The 20,891-nt window shown below is 33.2% G+C and overlaps 1 protein-coding gene across 1 annotated transcript in view; it reads left to right on the top strand.

The window, feature by feature from the left end:
• Window positions 1-19,345: 19,345 nt before the first annotated feature.
• LOC115219879 (Kv channel-interacting protein 4) overlaps window positions 19,346-20,891 on the top strand; it is a 448,057-nt gene continuing 446,511 nt past the window's right edge. The window contains exon 1 of the mRNA XM_036509691.1: window positions 19,346-20,476. Within this exon, the coding sequence (XP_036365584.1) occupies window positions 20,320-20,476 (157 nt within the window). The 5' untranslated portion in view covers window positions 19,346-20,319. The remainder of the gene's footprint in view (window positions 20,477-20,891) is intronic.

Below are 20,891 nucleotides of genomic sequence, written 5' to 3'. Positions count from 1 at the left end.
AATAAGGCCAGCAAGTTCAGAGGATGATGTATGTCGATTACATCTATTCCAATTCTCAACTGGTACTCATTTTAACAACCTGAAAGGCTGATATGTAAAATTGACCTCAGTAGAATTTGAACTCAGGACGTAAAGATGGACATGATGCCGCTAAGTATTTGACGCAATACAGTAACTATTCTGCTAGCTTGGTGCTTAATAATAATATAATAATAATAATAATAATGATGATGATGATGATGATGGTTCCTTTCATTTGCCACAATAATAATTATAATGGTTTCAAATTTTGCCACAAGGGCAGGATTTTGGGGGGAGGGGATGAGTCAATTACATCGACCCTAGTCTTTAACTGGTATTTATTTTATCGACCTTGAAAGGATGGAAAGCAAAGTCGACCTCTGCAGAATTTGAACTCAGAACATAGCGACAGACGAAATACTTCTAAGCATTTCGCCCAACGTGCTAATGGTTCTACCAGCTTGCCATCTTAATAACAACAACAACAATAATGATAATAATAATAATAAGGCCAGCAAGTTCAGAGGATGATGTATGTCGATTACATCTATTCCAATTCTCAACTGGTACTCATTTTAACAACCTGAAAGGCTGATATGTAAAATTGACCTCAGCAGAATTTGAACTCAGGACGTAAAGATGGACATGATGCCGCTAAGTATTTGACGCAATACAGTAACTATTCTGCTAGCTTGGTGCTTAATAATAATAATAATAATAATAATAATAATAATAAAGTTATTATACTTGTAATTTTATTAAGCATACTACTAGATTGCATATTATAAGTCCAGGTTATTTCAAAGCAACTCTCCAGAGAATTATGATGGTTTCTTCTTTTCAAAGCTGCTGTTTATGTTTCTGTGTGTGTGTGCATGTATGTGTGTGTGTGTGTGTGTGTGTATGTGTGTGTATGCATGTATGTGTGTGTGTGTGTGCATGTATGTGTGTGTGTGTGTACACACACTTACATACATGGAGGTATATTTATATATATGCAAAGTAACTTTTGATTGTATAATACTTTTTTGGAATTTTCCTATATATCTCATTCCATTCTGATAGAATGGATTTTTCTGATACATGTGCTGCGTAAAAGTACAATTTTGAAAACCTTTTACTTAAAAATGATCAGATAGCTTTCCATATTTTTCTATGCTCCAAGAGTTCTATTACTGTAAGTACTATGGTAATATCCATGACTTCTATCATCATCATTATCATCATTATTATTATTGTTATTAATATTATTAATTTTATCTTATTCCATTCTCACAAAAATGTTCGGCCTTGTCTTATGCTGCAATTTTTTCATAGTTTTATTATTACTAATATTATTATTATTATTATTACTATTATTATTATTATCATTATTATTATTATTATTATTATTATTATTATTATTATCTCCACCTTAGCAAAGGTGGAGGTATTGTTTTCGGTCATGTTTGTTTTTTTGTCCATGGACAAGATATCTCAAGAACCACTGAATGGATTTGAATGAAACTTTCAGGGATGTTTGGCCTCATAACTGGCACAAGCTGACTAGATTTAGGGATCGATCTGGTACCGGACAAGTATTCTGGTTTATTTTTCCGCTTTTTTCACTTAATTTTTTTGTGAGTGGTCGGGTTCATTTTTAGTATTCACATTTGTGAAAGCAGTCAAGTTTATTTCAGATATTCTCATTTTAAAAATCATCTCTGGATAATCGTTGAGAGGATATTGGTGCTGCCTTGGCAGAGGTTTGCACTTTCTGAGTGCCCTTGTTGTTATTATTATTATTATTAAGGCAGCGAGCTGGCAGAATTGTTGAAGACTGGGTTGATGTAATTGACTCATCCCCTCCCTCAAAATTGCTGCCCCTGTGGCAAAATTTGAAACCATTATTATTATTTTATTTACATTATTTACATTCGACAGATATTTGTCCTCATCTTGTTTGTTGTTAACACAATGTTTCAGCTGATATACTCTCCAGCCTTCTACCGAGTTCAATTCCAAAGGGCAACCTATAATAATAATAATAACGTCAACAAATAACTTAGGAATGAGAACCCAGGTTCGAAATTTCCCCAATTTTTCTCCCTTCTTGTAAACTCATTTGTGTTTCAGTAAGTAAAGAGTGAAAGCTACCTTAGATGGTTAATGAAACCAATTGTATGGGTTGTTTTTCAGTTTTGGTGTTTTCCTTCTTATAATATCTGTTAATTTCTGAAACAGTTTTTTTAACATGTCATAATGTGAACAAGACATTAATATAGAGAGGTACATTGCTTTATAACACCATTCAATTTCAACTGCAGATCTTTCAGATCAACTTCCATATTTTCCTCACTATTTCGTTAATATGACAAGCTACAGATTAACATATTTCCACACTTTAAATTTATTAGTTTCCACTATGTTTTGGTAATGTTCATTACAGACCGACCTCATTTGATTTTTATATTTCAATGATTATTATATCCATTAATAAGCAATTTTATCCAGATTTTTCTTAAAACTCTTTTGTATCTGCTTCAACATGTTGGGTACACATTCTTTATCATATACAAGTAATCTTATAAGAATTATAAATTATATAAATTTGATCAATAGCTGATGATTATTTTTTTTATTCTAAACACCTTGGTTAATTTTTATAATTGTTTAACTGTTCCAAAATATCCCATAATTTTTTTTTTGTATATTCTACAATTACTTATCATGCTCTTTTCTTGTTAAAATTTCTTATTCCCTTCTTTTTAATCGCTTTAGTTTCTCTTTAAGTTAAAACTGTCCTAATACTAGACAAGTTGAAACTTTACTATAGCTATATCAGGCTTTACTTACTGATGCTTCTTTTTCTTTTATTAACTTGAATTTTTTTTTCTACCCATCCTGTTGGATTTTATTCCACAGAAACTCTTTATCATAATGCATAATATAACTCGCTTTCTTTCTAGTTCATCTTAAAAATCACAGGCTTCCTCTCTGATACTTGCTTTTCAAGAACTGATTCTTATTGATTTGCTACTGGTTTGCTTTTACAACAAATGTCACTTATGTTAAGATAATAAATTTAATAATGGTTTCCTCTATTTTAATAAATTATTTCAAATTCATTAACTGATATTGGTGTCAGTAATTTAGAAGTATGAAATGTTTGGGAAAAGTATACAACTGCTACGATTTCTGATATTACAAATCAAATAGTCTACTGCTGGTTAATCAATACATCTTTCTATTTTTATCATACTCCAAAATAATCGATTGGCAAAAAATGTCATGAGAATAGCACCATGTTTATAGAACTTTGGTAAATGAGTGGCTATTAGAAAATATGCAGATTCATTGATATATTAAACGCTGTCTTTAGAAAATTTATTTTTATTTTTAAAATCCAGAATGGATATAAATGAAAATGTGAGAATTTGTATAATTTTGCTATTAATCAGATCAGTTGCCATTGTATCAGCACATTGGATTTTTTTCTTTTTTCTTTTTTTATCCTTGATTTAGCTACAGAAATAGCTTGATATATTTATGCAAAATTGTCTTCATAGTATTAGTTAGTTAAATTATGGCTTTTGCTGGATAAATATGGATGTCTGGGAAATTATGTTGCTGATAGTTTCAATCTACAGATAACACTAGATTTGTCAGTTTTCTTTTATGTAAATCTAGAATTAACTATGGCGTGTCTGCTACTAGCTGCAAAGTCATATTGGATAACTACAATGTGTGAATGACAATAATATACTTCTTTCCTGTATTATATTTACTACTTATAAAAGTTTTCTGTTGAATGCACCATGGCATTTTCTTATGTTCGTATTAAAGTGGCATATCGTTTTCTAGTTTAAAGAAATATGTTATGATTTAATATAAAGCCTAACTTTTAAGAGTGGATTAATTTTCAAAAGTCTGGTGGAAAGTGCATGATAAAGCAATAAAGATATTCCTTTGAAGGAAGAAAATAGTCTTCAGATTGGTAGAATGGTAAATCTTCAATGCATCTTGGCAGTAGTAAGTTAATCTATAAATGATGTAAAAGATGCAGAAAGCTTTAATGCAATTATCATCATTTCACTTGCTCTTAATATTAAACATGTTTAATATTGTTGAAATGGTGACTACTTATTTCTTTATATCCTAATAGGTTAGCAAATATCCAAATAATTTCAGTCACGACACTGGCCTTCATCAGCTGCAGAACATTTGTCTTGCATGCAGAGTTAGTGTAACAAGCATGTAATAGTTATTCAAGAGAAATTGATGTGTTGGTTATACATCAAATTCTTAGGCAGACATCATGTAGGATGGAAATTCACTCGCAATTTAGTTCAATGGTGTGTTGGTAAACTTATCTTCACTTCTCTTGTACCTCTTCTCATTTATTATATTCAATGAATGGAAAGATATTCGCTCTGTTATTTAAAATGGGAAACACTTTGATTATTTTTCTTTGACCGATCTCATATTGCCTTGAATCTGAATAATTATATTCATTTATAAATATCATCTCCTACCTTTTGAAGAATCAATACTACTACTACTACTATTACTACTACTACTACTACATAAATAATTGCACTGAATTTATTTCAGTCATGAAGTATTCGATGCTAAGGTTTAAAAATATTATATGTTTAATAACTTGGCTATGAAGAATTTACATGAGCTTATGAAATGCTTCTAAATCTTCAGAAATATTCTCAAAAACATCCTTTCTTGGACTTTATACATCAGTATCCTGTCTTATGTCATGCTTCTAATATTGCAGCAGATAAACCTAATTATTTTAATAGCCAACTATTTAATATTTTTATAGTACATATGTTTATTTTATTTGTAGTTTTCAAAATTGTAGAAGTATTGTTTAGTAGTTATAATATTTGTACTAAATTGTGTAATCCTAGAGAAATGATTTTTGTCTTATGATGCAACTTAATTATAAAATGTTATTTGACACTTAACGATATCTGACTGTCCTACTTAAGATATTTTAATGAGAATGGTATTATAAATATGTTTTTTAGAAATATTTTCTGTGTAAATATTACTTAAAAGCTTTGTGCCATTGTTATAGCATTATTCTGTTCATTATAGTTTCTTATCTTTTGAATATCATGTCTTCAGGATTATATAAAAAAGACTAGAGAAAAATAATTGTAAGATGTAGCAAAAGCTAGTTTAAAATGCATGATCATGGTTTGTTCAGAAAAATTCGTCTATTGTAGGGAATCCTTCTTTAATCCCAGGTTTTGACTATTATCTCAGTCAGTCTCAGCTATTGTTTGAGTGTGTGTGAAGTTTTGTAAGAAATAATTTCTATTGCCATGGAAACTCTTTAGCACTTGAATGGATTGCAAAGTATCTTCTAAAAACTGAAACTATTTTTTACTTCATAATCAAAACTGCTTTTTTCCTTTTTCTTTATATTTCTTTTCTGCTTTCTTGATTGCATTATTGAGTTGTATTGAAAATGTTTCATGGATCAAACACTGCCTAACAAGTATAATAATATTTTTCAAGAAATTGATTATGTATGCAAAATAATCTCAAGGAATTCTACAGTAAACTGCAGATGTTTGTTTTCTCTAATTATTATTGGGTCAAGCTAATGTTTGGTAATGTTTTGTTCTTTTATTTGTTTCAGTCATTTGACTGCAGCCATGCTTATTCTTTGTAAGCCTAGTACTTATTCTATCAGTCTCTTTTGCTGAACTGCTAAGTTACCAAGATGTAAACACACCAACACAGACATACAAGCATATACATACATATATATATTCTGAGACTCCAGACCATGGGATTGCACCTAGAAAGTTACATCCCCAGGCACAAGTCCAAGCAAGGTTGTTTATGGAAGACCAGCAGTCGGTCACACATACCAGCCTCCCCTCTCCATGCCACCAGTGTTATCCAAGAGAAAGGCAATGGTCAATACAGCTTGGCACCTGTGATGTCGCAACTCAATGTGAAATAAGTGTCTTGCTCAAGAACACAACATACAGCCCAGTCCAGGATTCAAGCTCACAATCTCATGATCGACGCTCTAACCACTGAGCCATGTGCCTTCACATATATATGTATATTTATATATACATGACGGGCTTCTTTCAGTTTCCATTTACCAAATCCATGTACAAAGCTTTGGTTGGCCCAAGGCTATAGTAGAATACACTTACTCAAGGTGCCATACAGTGGGACTGAACACGGAACCATGTGGTTGGTAAGCAAGCTACTTACCACATAGCCACTGCTGCGCATAGAGATTTCTGTAGAAAGTAATATTTGGAATTTATTTCCAGTTCAGTTTTATTACCAAATACTAAGAAATGGAAGGTGAATGTTTTTGTAGTCCATGTTCTATTTTATGAAAATAAAGTGTATGTAGCTTTGTACAGAATATTGGTCACATTTTCTTTTAATGCAACAATTTACTGGTTATATATTTGTGGTTAGGTCACTGATGTCAACTTCCTGTAGATGTCCAATAACTTATTAGAGGCTCTATGTACTATTTCAAATTTATAGCAGTCTTTGGTGCAAGAACTGTCTGAAAACATTACTAACTCTGGTGGAACCATATAATGCAAAATTCTGCTTGGTTTTCTCCATAGTCCTAGCTTACTTTTTTCTCCTGCAATTCCATTTTATCCAGGAAAATCTCTACCATTTGTTTAATTGCTCAACATCTTTTACTATTTCTTCAGTAGATTCTTCATCTACTGTCATTTCCAGCTCCTCTAGTAACTTCAGAAATTATCAGAGCACATTTTCCATTAAGCATTTTAATAACATAAGATGATCTTTGTATAATTTCTGAATGTTTATTTCTAGTGTTATTATTTACTCTTCAGAACTAAACACAAGTAATTTTTTGATTTCTTCATTTGTAATTTCGTTCATTATTTCATAAGTTTTCTTAATCCTTTTCTCTCACCTGCATTAAGTAATTTAACTACTTCAATAGTTACTACTTCCAAGAATTTTCCTTTTATTTCCTCTTGAGTACTTTACCATCTCTGTTGAGACTCCAATTTTTAGATATTTTCATTTTAAGTTCCCTCTTATTCCTTCTCTAACTTTCAACAATTCATTTTTGTTCCTTTCATACCTTAATAACTTAGCAATGGTTATTCAAAATCCATTTTCTTTTAATCTTTCTTCTTCTTAGAACACCTTTAGCTACATTCCGATTTACTTCCTGTACTTTCTCCCCTGCACTAGTGATGTCTAGATGTCCACTTACATCTTCAAATACTACAAACTGATTTCAACAGTCAATTACAAATTCATTTTTAGTTTGATCGTCTTTCAACACTACTGTATCAAACCCAGCAAACATTTTCTTCTTTTCTATAGCTTTCAGTTTCAGTTGAATTGTCTCTACTATTAAGTGATGATCACTGCTGATATTGCACTTTCATATGTTCTAATGTCTGGTCCTGAGGAAACAGAGTGCAATGGTTCTTTTGGTGTATACATATACATATAATACATATACTAAAATATGTATTATAACATAGACTGGTATACAGGGGGAAGACAGCAAGGACAATGGGAAAGTACAGAATTGGTACATTTGTCCTAACTTGGAGGGACTAGACTTAGAGGGAGTGCAAGACAATCCATATTTGATCTCTGGAAGGAAAGATGATATGGAGTATTCTGAATTATAATGGTTTCAAAAGCATTATCTGAACGGAAATTCTAAGACAATGGAAGAAAGCTAATAGAGAATTAAGTCTCTATAAGCTTTCTTCCATTGTAATGAAGCATCAGTTTGCTATGTACCTATAAGTAATGCAGCCAATGAAGAGAAAAGCTCTTTCTATCAATTGTTGCAAGAAGTAATTTTCTGTATACTTAGCAAAGGATGTCAAAAATTGTGATTGCTTAACTAAATGTGAAAACAGGCAATGATAAAAAAAAAAGGTATGGAGTGGATGACAGGTATACACGGGCTGGGAAATGTGAATGTAAACGATATAAGATTGATCAGCTGCTGAACAGGCAACGATTTCATTGTAAAAGTCTCTTTAACCCTTTTGAGACCAACCCGGCTGAAACCGGCTCTAGCTCTGTAATACAAATGTCTTGTTTTCATAAGTTTTGAATTAAAATCTTCCACCAAACCTTAGTCGCAATTTATGTTCCTAACATTAGCTTAACGATAACTAAGTTATTTTACTAAATCCTTTGTTATATTTAAAATTGATTGAAAGAAACACAGAGCATCTCAAAATAAATACAGTAACGAAAGGGTTAAACACACAAGTATAAATGTACTTGGCCATCATAAGGTAAAAAGATATAGTAAAAATCGTCCAATGTAAAAGAAAAAAAACGAAGCTGCCAGATGTTAGAATATTTATGGGACATCTTAAAAATTATTTCCATGTGGAATTGAGATACATAATAACAGAGAAATATCGTTATTCACTAATTATTGTCTGAAAATGGCATTAAAAGATAAGCTGATACAAAAATATAATCTAAATATTTCTTCTGAGTTAAACTGACTTTTTACTCTTAGGGGATTGCATTAAAGAAATACTGATAAACAAAGATATGGTTGAGGAGTTAAAAAGTTTGCAATATTAGGATCTTGAGTTCATTTTTTACCACATCTCTTCAATTAATACCCAACAAGTTAATCTATAATAACTTTTCAATTAAAAATATTAAATGAATACTGGGGTTGGCCTGAGCCTTGTTAGCAAAATTGGAGAGATGGGAACTTTGTGGAAGTCTAGCAGATTGACTACTTATCCCTGTTTGTATCTGCTTTAAGATTACATTAAGGACACAGATGTTTGTGAAATATTCAGCCACTTATATTATAATTCAATGAGTAGATGATTCTATTGACTGAACAACTCAAACACTCATTATCAAAACCAATGGAGGACCATTTTTTTTTATCATTTATTACAGATTAATTTTTTTTACTTGTTTCAGTCATTTGACTGTGGCCATGCTGGAGCACCACCTTTAGTCGAGAAAATTGACCCCAGGACTTATTCTTTGTAAGCCTAGTGCTTATTCTATCGGTCTCTTTTGCTGAACCACTGAGTTACGGGGACGTAAACACACCAGCATTGGTTATCAAGCGATGTTGGGAAGACAAACAGAGACGCACAAACGTACACACACACACACATATATATATTTACATATATATGACGGGCTTCTTTCCGTTTCCATCTACCAAATCCACTCACAAGTCTTTGTTCGGCCCGAGGCTATAGTAGAAGACACTTGCCCAAGGTACCACGCAGTGGGACTGAACCTGGAACTATTTGATTGGTAAACAAGCTACTTACCACACACCCACTCCTATGCCTACATTATATTAATATATTAATTCTACAACGAACACGTAGGCCTTTCCTGAAAGAAGTCAGTTCTGTGACTGCAAGAGAAACCAGTTATTACGTGTCTCTTTTTATATAATTTTCTGTTGTATTCCAGTTTGTTATCTGAATTACATTTTTGCCATTTTCCCACTTTATTTGGCAGTTGTTCACTGCTTTTGTCTGCTTTCTAGATCGTCACTAAAGAAAGATAAAACACTTCTATAATCTCTGTATTGTTCATCAATGCAATTTAAATGTCTGTAAGCTAATATTCTTAATTTCAGACTGTATCTTTGAAACATTCAATATGCTTTAATTTTCTCTATATATTGTTTCTAAATATACATATATTTTCTGTTCAAATATTGTTTTATTTCTTTCTAGAAATACCAATATATTAAATTTAGACTTACTGAGTTTGATCTCATTTTTATATTGCCTTTTAGAACTGAAATTGTTACAGAACTATCCACATTATTTTTATTCACTATTGTAATTGCATCTTGCATGAAGCCTAATATTAATTGTATCGAACATCTGCATCTCCTCTCCATCTACATCCCCTTGATATAGTTATCTTTCTTTACGTATTTTCTTGGATTATCCTCTCCCCACTCTTCTAAAATATAGTATCACTACTGATGGGTAATTTTTTTTTATTTTCAGTGACTTTATTTTTTTTCTTTATTTCTATGCAATATAGATAAATTTTATTTCTATCTGAAGCAAATGTACATTTGCTGAACCACCTAAATATTATACTTCAACCTGCTTCAATGTTTTCTTTGCAAAAGAGTTTGGCTTTCCCATCTAAGTTCCAATGTGATTGCTAAAACTGTGTCAACTTCATTTTAATCAAATTTAATTCAATTAGTTGCATTTTTACTCAGTTGCTACATCCATAACAATAATAGTGTAACCCATATATATTTGAGCTATGATATTGCTAACTTGTCATGTCTTAAACAGAACAAAAATAGAATGAAACATGTTTAAGCTAGAAATTAGTCTTTTATATGGAATTAAAACTCAACTGCTGTACCTTTAAGAACATCATCATCGTTTAACATCCGTTTTCCATGCTAGCATGGTTTGGACGGTTCGACCGGGTTCTGGGAAGCCAGGAGGCTGCACCAGGCTCCAGTCTGATCTGGCAGTGATTCTACAGCTGGATGTCCTTCTTAATGCCAACCACTCCGTGAGTGTAGTGGGTGTTATTTACATGCCACCAGCACAGGGGCCAGAGGAGGCTGGCAACAGCCACGATTGGTTGGTGCTTTTTATGTGCTACTGGCACGGAAGCAAGCCAAGGTAGCACTGGCATCAGCCACGATTCGGATGCTGCTTTTTACGTGCCACTTTTAAATATTATAAGTAGTTGGTAGTTACATGTAGTTTCTAAAGATTAATACCAAGAAACTAACCTCTGGAAAATTTGTAAAATATATTTTAGTAACTGTTTTCATTTACATTTTGCTGCTCATAAATTCTGAAAGAACATTTATAAGTAAGTTAGTTTTTGTGTATTCTCTGACTTCAACCATTTCAAGATAAAGCTTGCAATGATTCTACTGTAGGAGAGATGTGCTGGAGTGATTTGCTATTGCTTTCCTCATGTATGTTTGAAGCATTGTGGTTTTTAGGGGAGGCTGGAAAAGAATTATATTTTTCCTAAAAGAGTTTGCAAAATAAATGTAGTGAAATTCCAAGTAGACATTGAAATGGGGTTGTGAACTTACCCATTGCTCTATATCATCTACTTAGCATATTTACCTACTGATAACATATACCTTTTTTTTATGCTTTTAATCATGTTTGGTAAATTTTCAAAAATCAAAACAAAGTATAATAAAAATACCAATTTTGGTATTTACAGCTTTTAGCTCTAAATTTGAGTATTTCAAATGATAGTCCTAAAATTTATCATGTCACTCAAAAATTTATGGAGGTAAGTTTGAACATAATTTATCTCCAACCCAATTAGAAATTTATTCTGGGATTCTTCCCTGGCAGGCTTTATGATATCATACCATATTATATAATACTAGTATTTCCTTGATATCAATAAGATTACAAGGAGTCTTGAAGAGCAGATGACATGATTTTGTGAGAAATGAAGTCACTTTTAAGTTATTATAATGAAGTTATATTGTTACAATTTACAGTTGGTTTAACTTTATTTCAAAGGTGGCTTGAATGTAAAGAAATATTTCAAAAACACATTTTTTTATCTCAGAAATATTCATGAATTGATTGAGCAAGCATTAAATAAAACATATTATTTGTAATAGTCATAACAATTACTCCTGCTATCTCTAACTTAATTTGAACATATAACCTCTTGCCCTGCAGCATCTAATAACTTTGGATGATTGCACCCTTGACAGAGATTGTCTCTAATTAGTTTTGTACGACATCTTAGATTCTGATGACTTCTTAGTTGCATACATTCATGGCAGCATAAGATTTTCTTGTTAATTATCACACAGTATTAATATTCTGGAGAAGGATATACTGAGAATTGAACCCACTTTAGATTAAACATGAAGCAATTATTGCAAAGGCTGTTCAGTGTACAACCAGGGAAAATTTTCTCAAGTGTCTTATTTGATTGATTGAAGAGCCTAAGTTCATGGAGAAAATAATTAATATTGCATTACTAACTTAATATGTACTCTAGTGGTGGTGGTGGTGTTGGTGGTGGTAAAAATAGAGATAGTGGGAGTAAATCACTAATGAAATGGTGTGAGTGACTATAAAATATAGTTTGCCATAAATATGTCAATAAACTTTGATGAGGATGATGAAAGCAATTGTAATTGATATGTAGTAAGCATCACAAACGGTGAAGATATATTCGTAAAACCAAGCATTTTATAACTTCTCTCTCTCTCTCTCTCTCTCTCTCTCTCTCTCACACACACACACTCACTCACACACACACACACACACATACATACTGGGGGTAATGGATAAAGTTGTCACCATTTTATATCTTTAATTTCACACTTGTGCATTGTTTGTTTTTGATTTTGTTGACTACACAGTATAGTAGGGTGAGTTGGGCACCGTCTGTGTGAAAAATAGCACCATGACGCAATTCACTCTGCTGGAAATTTGAAAACGACATGCTGTACTGCTTGGCATTCATGCTTGAAGCTCCAATATGAACACTTCAGAGCATTTGGGTGTCGATCTAAGGACAGTGTGGTCTGAAGACATGTACCGAGAGTGATAAAAGTCAAACATCCAGTGAACTTCGTGGTGTTTGGTGTGATCACCAGTGATGAAAACGTTATGCCTCCGTTCATATTCCCTCATACGGCCGGTCTTGGAAGGATATCTTTTTTAGCTATGATAAGATGTTCTTATTTAAAGTCAAAGTGTAATAAACATAGCATTGTTAGATATTTCACCCTTTAGCATTAGTGCAATATATAAATTATTCAAGTAGTATCAGATTTTCTTAGGATACATAATCTCAGCTTTACAAGTGAAGAGAAATCTGACTTTTATTCTTTCTAAATAGTGTATATAAGTAAGAATAAAAAACTGGTCTGTTGACATTGATACCTTGGAATTTACTCCCCACATGTCAGGACAATGAGCTGACAATAGCCATTTGCATAGTTTCATAATAGCAGTTAAATCTCCATTAGAAGCCTCCATATTATCTTCAAATTAGACCAAATATCTTAAGATCTAAATCACAGGCTAGTATTCAAAAACAAAATTAAGATTTGGTGTCTATGGCTTCAGTGACAAACATTTCATTCACTTGATTGCCAGAATATTAAAGATCTGTTTTATAGTTACCAAACTAATTGGCACTTACTACTAAATCAAAGATCTGTTCTGCTGATTACCACTGTATCGGAGATTTGTTCTATTAGTTACTGCTGTAACATAAATTTGCTCTTCGGTTACCATCGCATTGAAGCTCAGATCAATTGTTTTCCAGTGTGTCATAGATCTGTTTTCATTTGCTCTGTCGGCCACTTTTAAGCAAGCAAATTAGGAGAAAGGGTGGACCATCATTAATGCCAAAAGCTCAACATTTACATACATATTTAAGAATTGGAATAAAACAGTGCAATAAAATGATTGATAAAAAATTTAAATAAGATATGCTGGGATGGTAACTTATTTCATTTAAACTGAGGGCAATGAAATATGGTAAATGAGATTACAGTAAAGGTGCTAATAAAATGAAATATAATGAGATAGTAATAAAAAGAAAATAGATGAAAATATTAAAGTGAAAGAAACCAGCATTACACAAGGTAATTGTTAACCCTGAATTTAAGGATATCAAGATTATATTCTGTAAGAAAATAATGATGAGAATGTTTTTTATGCATAATACAACACTATGGGGAAATAGTTTTGTGTGTGAAACTTACAGTGTGTCTGTGAAATATCTAGTTCTGACAAGGAATTCTTGAACTGTGGGAACAAAGAATAAAGCACATCTGAAAATCTTCCATCAAAGTAATGATAGAAAGGGGCCAAACTTGCAACATTCCATCAACGATGTAGTGATGAGGGTGTCAGCAATGAACCAGAAGACCGTACTGTTTGTCACCAAGGTGATTGGCTTTGTTCAAGTGGATAATGATATGCATGTTAATGATAGGTGCAAGCAGCTTGTATTTGATACTCAAATGGCTAATTGGCCTCTATTAAAATGGGAAGGAAAGATCACCAGAGTTCTTGAAAAATAGGAAAACTACAGAGTGTTTGAGTGAATAATTGAAAAACTTTGCTAAACTTGGAGATATCTTAGATAATAGTTTTTTGTTGTAGTGAAAATGGCGCTCCCCTTCCCACACAACAAAGTGGTATGATACAGCCACTATAAAGTCAGACAGTTAGTTGTTGTAGCAAGTCAGTAGTAGTAGCATCATTGTATGAGTTCTTAGTTGGAGTCAGTGTCAATTACATATGTACGAGTTTGAGTTACTGTCAAGGTAGACGTTTCAAAGTCATTGTCAAAGATAATATGTGGAATACTGCCACAACATAAAAGTGGTAACAAGAATATTACAGGGCCGACAATAACATACAAGTGGACGAGGATCCACATATAACATTTTTTAACTGAATGAACAGAATCTACTCTTGACCAGTTGCTTTTGATGGATCTAGATCAGTAATAACTTTTGACACTTCCCTGATCGATACTCTAAAGTCAGAATGAAAGCGGAAGTGAAGAGGTTCAGCATAGAATGATTAGAACCAGCTAACATGGATTGTGAGGCAAAGTTCTTAGCAAAAAAACTTGGCTTTGTATGAATATCATGGCATTACTTCAGTATCATTGATAGATGTTGGAATAGGCAGTTGTTATGATTAAGTATTTCATTGGTTATTCTTCAGAATTCATGTGAACTCATCCTCCCTTGATCAATTTTCATCTCATAAGATTCAGTTTAGTTAGTCTTAGCATTCCTCAACACTCTTTTGCATTGGTTATGAGCAGCATGGAAGGCTATGAAATTAGTGTTGCGCCCATTTGTAGTGAAAAGCGACATAGTGGTTGTAATGAACTATACATTTCACAATAAACCCCTGTGAGAGGTTTTTTGTTTTTGTTTTTTTGTTAGTATATTTTATGAGGGACAAAATTATTGATCCTAGACTGCGACCATTCATGTAACTTTTGACATTCTAAGTTTGAAAAAGATATTGAAATGGGTGGGATCAGCCAGTTGAGAAAACAATCCTTCTTAATTCATTTGGAGTACTTGAACACCGACTGATGGCAAAACTGCAAAGATTTTTCACTCTGTACTCCCATGACAACTATGGCCAAACAATGTTATGATCAAGCAAGTGCGAATAGCAGAACTACAGCACGACTATTAGGACATGTAGTCAGGAACAGATTTAGCAGATTAAGATTTTGATTACCAGCATCTGGAACATGAGCTTGAGAATCAATAATTTGAGTTAGTTCCTATGCGAAGAAGAAATCATGGCAGTGTTTATTATCAATGTTTGTTTTATTGGAATATAACCAGTCTTTATGTTGGAAGTTAAATACTCCTTTAATATGGACATCACCAGTTGGTTACCATTGCATTGTAAATCAGTTCTCGTGATTACCATGATATTAGAGATCTATTCTGTTGTCTACTACTGTAATAAATTGGGTTGTCCGGAAAGTTTGTGCCGATTTATAGTAGCTTACATTTCAACTTATTTTAGAACATGGTTGAGTCCATAAAATAGGATTTGACTACACCTTCATTTAGAGCACAGTTTAAGCTATCTTTTCGTGGAAGAAGGTTTATGTTCCTATAACCTGTGTTAATTCTGTAACCCTTTAAAATGGAAGATAAGAAAGTTCATTTTTGGCACTTGATGCTTTGGGAACCAGACAAAAATTGCTGCAGCTCGGCTGGGATGTGTTATCCCCCCCTCCATATTCATCAGATATTGCTCCTTCAGATTTCCACATATTCAGGTCTCTGCAGAATAGTTTTAATGGTAAAAATTTCAAATCTTTGGTTTTAGAATGGCATTAAAGGGTAGGTGTGATATGCTGGATCTGGCTGGTTAGAATATAAAACAAGTACCTTATTTGGGCTGGACATGGCCAGGTTAAATGCTAAAAGGTTAAATAGGTAGAATATCTTAGCCGTATACGGCCAGTTTGGTTTCAATGCCAAAGAGTTAAAGTAATAATGGGACTTGAATTTGTCATTAATTGAGCAGAGCGAAGTAACAGATATGTGTCTTGCCTAGGAATACAAGACGATGATACTGTAATAAAGTTTGAAATCACCACTATGCAGTTGTGAGTAAAAATTTCAAGTCATGTAATTTTTTTTCCCAAAACCTATGGGCTGTTGATTTAGTCATGTTAAAAAGATTAGTCATAAATCTAACTTTGAATAAGTTGCTGGATTATTTCAAGTAAAATTCTTCAAGAATTCTATACATATTTTCTACAGGTTGCTGAACCAAAATTTTTGTTATGATAAAGTGAGCTAGGTGCAGGAGTGGTTGTGTGGTAAGTAGCTTGCTTATCAACCACATGGTTCCGGGTTCAGTCCCACTGCGTGGCATCTTGGGCAAGTGTCTTGTACTATAGCCTCCAGCAGACCAAAGCCTTGTGAGGGGATTTGGTAGACAGAAACTGAAAGAAGCCCGTCGTATATATATATATATATGCAGATCTACTTCTAGTATAAGGGTTGTCCTAATAGTGGTCATCCCTCTCATATGTATATATATATATATGTGTGTGTGTGTGTGTATGTGTGTGTGTGTGTGTGTGTGTGTGTGTATGTTTATGTGTCTGTGTTTTTCCCCCTAGCATTGCTTGACAACCAATGCTGGTGTGTTTAATACCCCCTCACTTAGTGGTTCAGCAAAAGAGACCGATAGAATAAGTACTAGGTTTACAAAGAATAAGTCCCGGGGTTGATTTGCTCGACTAAAGTCGGTGCTCCAGCATGGCCACAGTCAAATGACTGAAACAAGCAAAATATACCAGTTCAAATGCATTGAACATTGATGCATAAACTTAAGGTTGTCAAATACCAGTGTTATTTATTTGACTATTTTCTTCTATAAAATAACGGTATCTGTGCGTAGAAGTGAATGCAACAACTTATTCCTTAAACTCAATTTTAATTTTTTATCTCTAAACAGAAAGTCAATAACTGAAAAATTAGTGAATTGAATAAAAATCCTTATTATTGGTCGCAAGTTTATTCCAATAGAAATTGAACTCACAACATTGGATAACTAAACAAAGCAGCTAATGGCTTAACATTTTACAGTTCTTAACTGTAACCATTCCCAAATGGAACATGAGGAACAATAGGATTAATAATATCATTTGTACAAATAATTTACAAATGTCAAGTAGTCTGATAAACAGGAAAGGCCCAGCAAATAGAAATATCTTGTAAACATCTCAAATAAGCTAATGACAGAAAAAGAAACTCTCTGTCTGTCTATCTGTCTGTCTCTCTGTGTGTATATGTGTGTATTTATATGTATATATATATATATATCCATACACACACACATATATACTTATATGTGTGTGTGCGTGCATATAAATTTGGACGTGTATGTATATATGTCTGTGTATATATGTACATATATGAATGTGCACATATATATATATAGACACACACACATATATATGTATATATATATATATATATATATATATATATACATGTACATACACACACATATATATATATATATGAATTAACTTGAAAGAATAATTTTTGCCTTAGAGTTATCTCTTGCTTGTTTATCATGAAATTAAAGTAATAAGAAGTTGTAAGGAAATAAAGAAAAAACTGAAATTAAATTAAAAAGAATTTTTTAAATGACACTAGACTAATTTGTCTGCAGATATTTTGGCTATTAGAAGTGATGCATATTATGTCATCAGAGTCCATATGTTGATCCTGGGCAAACTATCTTTGTTTTGTTCCTTCTTTCTCACTTGCTCTCTCTCTTTCTTCAATTTGTTGTGCATATCCGTTTTGTTTTTTTTTTGTTGTTTTTGCATGCTTTAATCTGCTTGCAGTTTTTCTCTGAACTGCACCGTCGCCTTTGTACGGGGAAGCACATATACACCATAGTTGTACACATACACTGTGCATATGTATGTGTATACACTCATATATATTTGTATGTATGCTTGCATGTATGTATGTATATATATATACATATATGCATGTATATTATTTAGTATAGAAATTTTTGATACAATGTTAATAATGATATATTTAAATTTCTATTATAGTATAGATAATATCTTTCAGTATTAATTGGATTACTTTATGGAGGTTCTGTCTCTTAATTATATATATATGTATGTATGTATAGATAAATAGATATGTGTGTGTGCATGTATGTCTATACATATGTGTGTATGTCTATATGTATGATCACTGACATAGGTGACCATTACATGGAAACAGGCTTGCACAAATAAATACATACCTCATGCATGCACAAATACAGGTGTTGAAAGAAGCATGTGCACCACCTGTGGATGTATGCAAAAATGCATAATAAACATACATACACACATGCAAATTCAAATATTTTGATGCATGCACATACACGCTCTCCATAATTGATTTGCATATTGCACACACGAGTACAAATTCAGTTATAGATATATGCATACAAATACATCCACCCACACATACATCGTAATATTCTATTTCTCCACACACATATGCACACATGTGCACACATGCATATATAAACATATGCACATATTGCAGAGGTGCATGATGAAAATTCTTCTATCTATTAAACCTTATCACCTGTCAGTTCCTATTTGTTCCTCCCTCCATCTCTGCTCTATCAGTAAACCTGCCTGCCTGCCTGACTGTCTGTCTATTCTTCACTTTGCTCTCCCCATAGCTTTCTATCTTTTGCTTCCGCCTTCACCGTTCCCTCTCCCACCCTCTCGTCTCTGAGCTAGGATTCTGTGATAACACCAAACACTTTGTATATTTTTTCCCCCGCTACGCCAACCTGATGCACTACTATTCCGGACACCTCTGAATACATATAATCTCACATACAAGCCATACATACACACACACACACACACACATGCAGGAGCACATACGCTTCCTTCTTATGGATGCTACTATAAAAATCACCAGTGCTACCAATTTTTGTATGAAAGACTACTTTTACTGAAGCAACTTAATGCTTCTCTTCTCATTCTTTCTTTCATTCTCTGTATATTTTCATTCTCTATTTCATGCACTCTTTCTCTCCTTCTCTCTCCCTCCACCCCCACACACAAATATTCTTCCCCATCAGGTTTTTCTCTCTCCCTTCATTACACATTGTATATATTTTCTCTCTATCTTCCAAGCAGTCACTTTCTTCTTCTCTCTCTCACTCGCTCTTTCTCTCTCATCTTTCCTCTGATTTTTTTTACTCCTCTCTTTCATTGTCTTTCCTTCGATATTCTGACTTAATTCTTTCATTTGTTTTTCTTTCTCCTCACTTCTTCCACATACATTTTCTAAGTGTGAGCGTAAACTAATCTCTTCAAACCATAGTCCACTATAAATCTTCGTGTAAGCAATTCAGCGATTCCTTCTCATTACACATGTGCATCCACAGATTGTCATGCAAGCTCAGAGCCTGACACCAGTGTTATAACTCTCCAGAGTAGATATATAGTACTAAGTCCTATAATCAAAGTATTTCACACATACACAGTTTTTCCTTTGTTGAATCACAACAGTAATTTGTCGTAGAAGCCAACCAGCTAACCAGCTACTGGCTAAACTGCCAGCTTCAGTTGTAATGAAGAAAGATTGTAAGAAAGTAACAGGTATCTGACTGAAGCGAGGAAGCTTCCACTGTTGAGGTGATACAAGTGGGTTGAGTTTGTGTTTAACCACCTGGTCAACATCTTTCTCTGGCTGTTGCCACTGCTGCTACTGTTGTTGCTGCTGCTGCTGCTGCTGCTGCTGCTGCCAGTGTCACTGCTGCTGTCATAGTAGTTGTTGCCACAGCTGTTCCTTCTGCTTCCACTGCTACTGCTGCAACTCATCTTTTGCTTATTATCAGTGTGGTTGCCACCACCAATGTTTCTATAACTGTAGCTGTCACCACTACTTCAATAACATCACTGCTTTGTCTCAGTCAAAAAAAAAAAAAACAAAAAAAAGAAAGAAAGAAAAAGAAAAGAAAAAACCCTAGCACTCCTGAACATCATCTCTGCTAACAAGATAACAAGCAACATCCCTATCGTTTTCCCCCCATCACTATCATTATCACCCTTTCTTTCTTTCTTCATTACTAATATTCTACTCATTATCACCCCCTAACACTACTGTTGCTGTTACTTTGTTACTTCAGTGCTAATCACGCTAGAAGCTGTCGGGTGAGGCATCTCTGCTCCCTTTATTTCTCAGCTTTCTTGCCTATGTGTGTTACGCACATGAGCAGGTTTTGCCACCATCGTCGATCTGGTTGCTGTACCTTGTCCAGATATCCTTCCAAGACCGGCCGTATGTTTCGAATGATTTTATACCAGCTTTTTCCACCACTGAGAAAGCATTTACTTTTCGCAAGAGAAAAACGTAAGTAACCGAAAGAAAAAAAAAAACACAACAACAACAACAACAACAACATCAACAAAAGTATAACAATAACAAAAATTAAGAATTAATGTTTTAAGAGAGGCAATAAAAAAAAAAAACATTCTGTGAAATGTATATATGATCTTGTGACAAATATAAGTGACATCATTTGACAGTCTTAGTACTCTGTTGAAAATTTCAATACGGTGTTGAAATTTTTAACATACATTCAAATGGAAAATGTTTGTGCATGTGTATAATTATGTATGCACATGTATTTGTATGTGGCGGTGAAATTGACATATGCAAATATTTGTGCATACATATATGTATGCCTGTTTATGTATGTACATAGATACATTGATGTATACATAAATTCTAAAATTATGTATACATTTTTTAATCCAAACATACA

Source organism: Octopus sinensis, linkage group LG15 (genome assembly GCF_006345805.1).
Source record: "Octopus sinensis linkage group LG15, ASM634580v1, whole genome shotgun sequence".
Lineage (NCBI taxonomy): Eukaryota > Metazoa > Mollusca > Cephalopoda > Octopoda > Octopodidae > Octopus > Octopus sinensis.
Note: the sequence above shows the minus strand (reverse complement) of the source record. Positions and strands in the feature narration are given on the sequence as shown.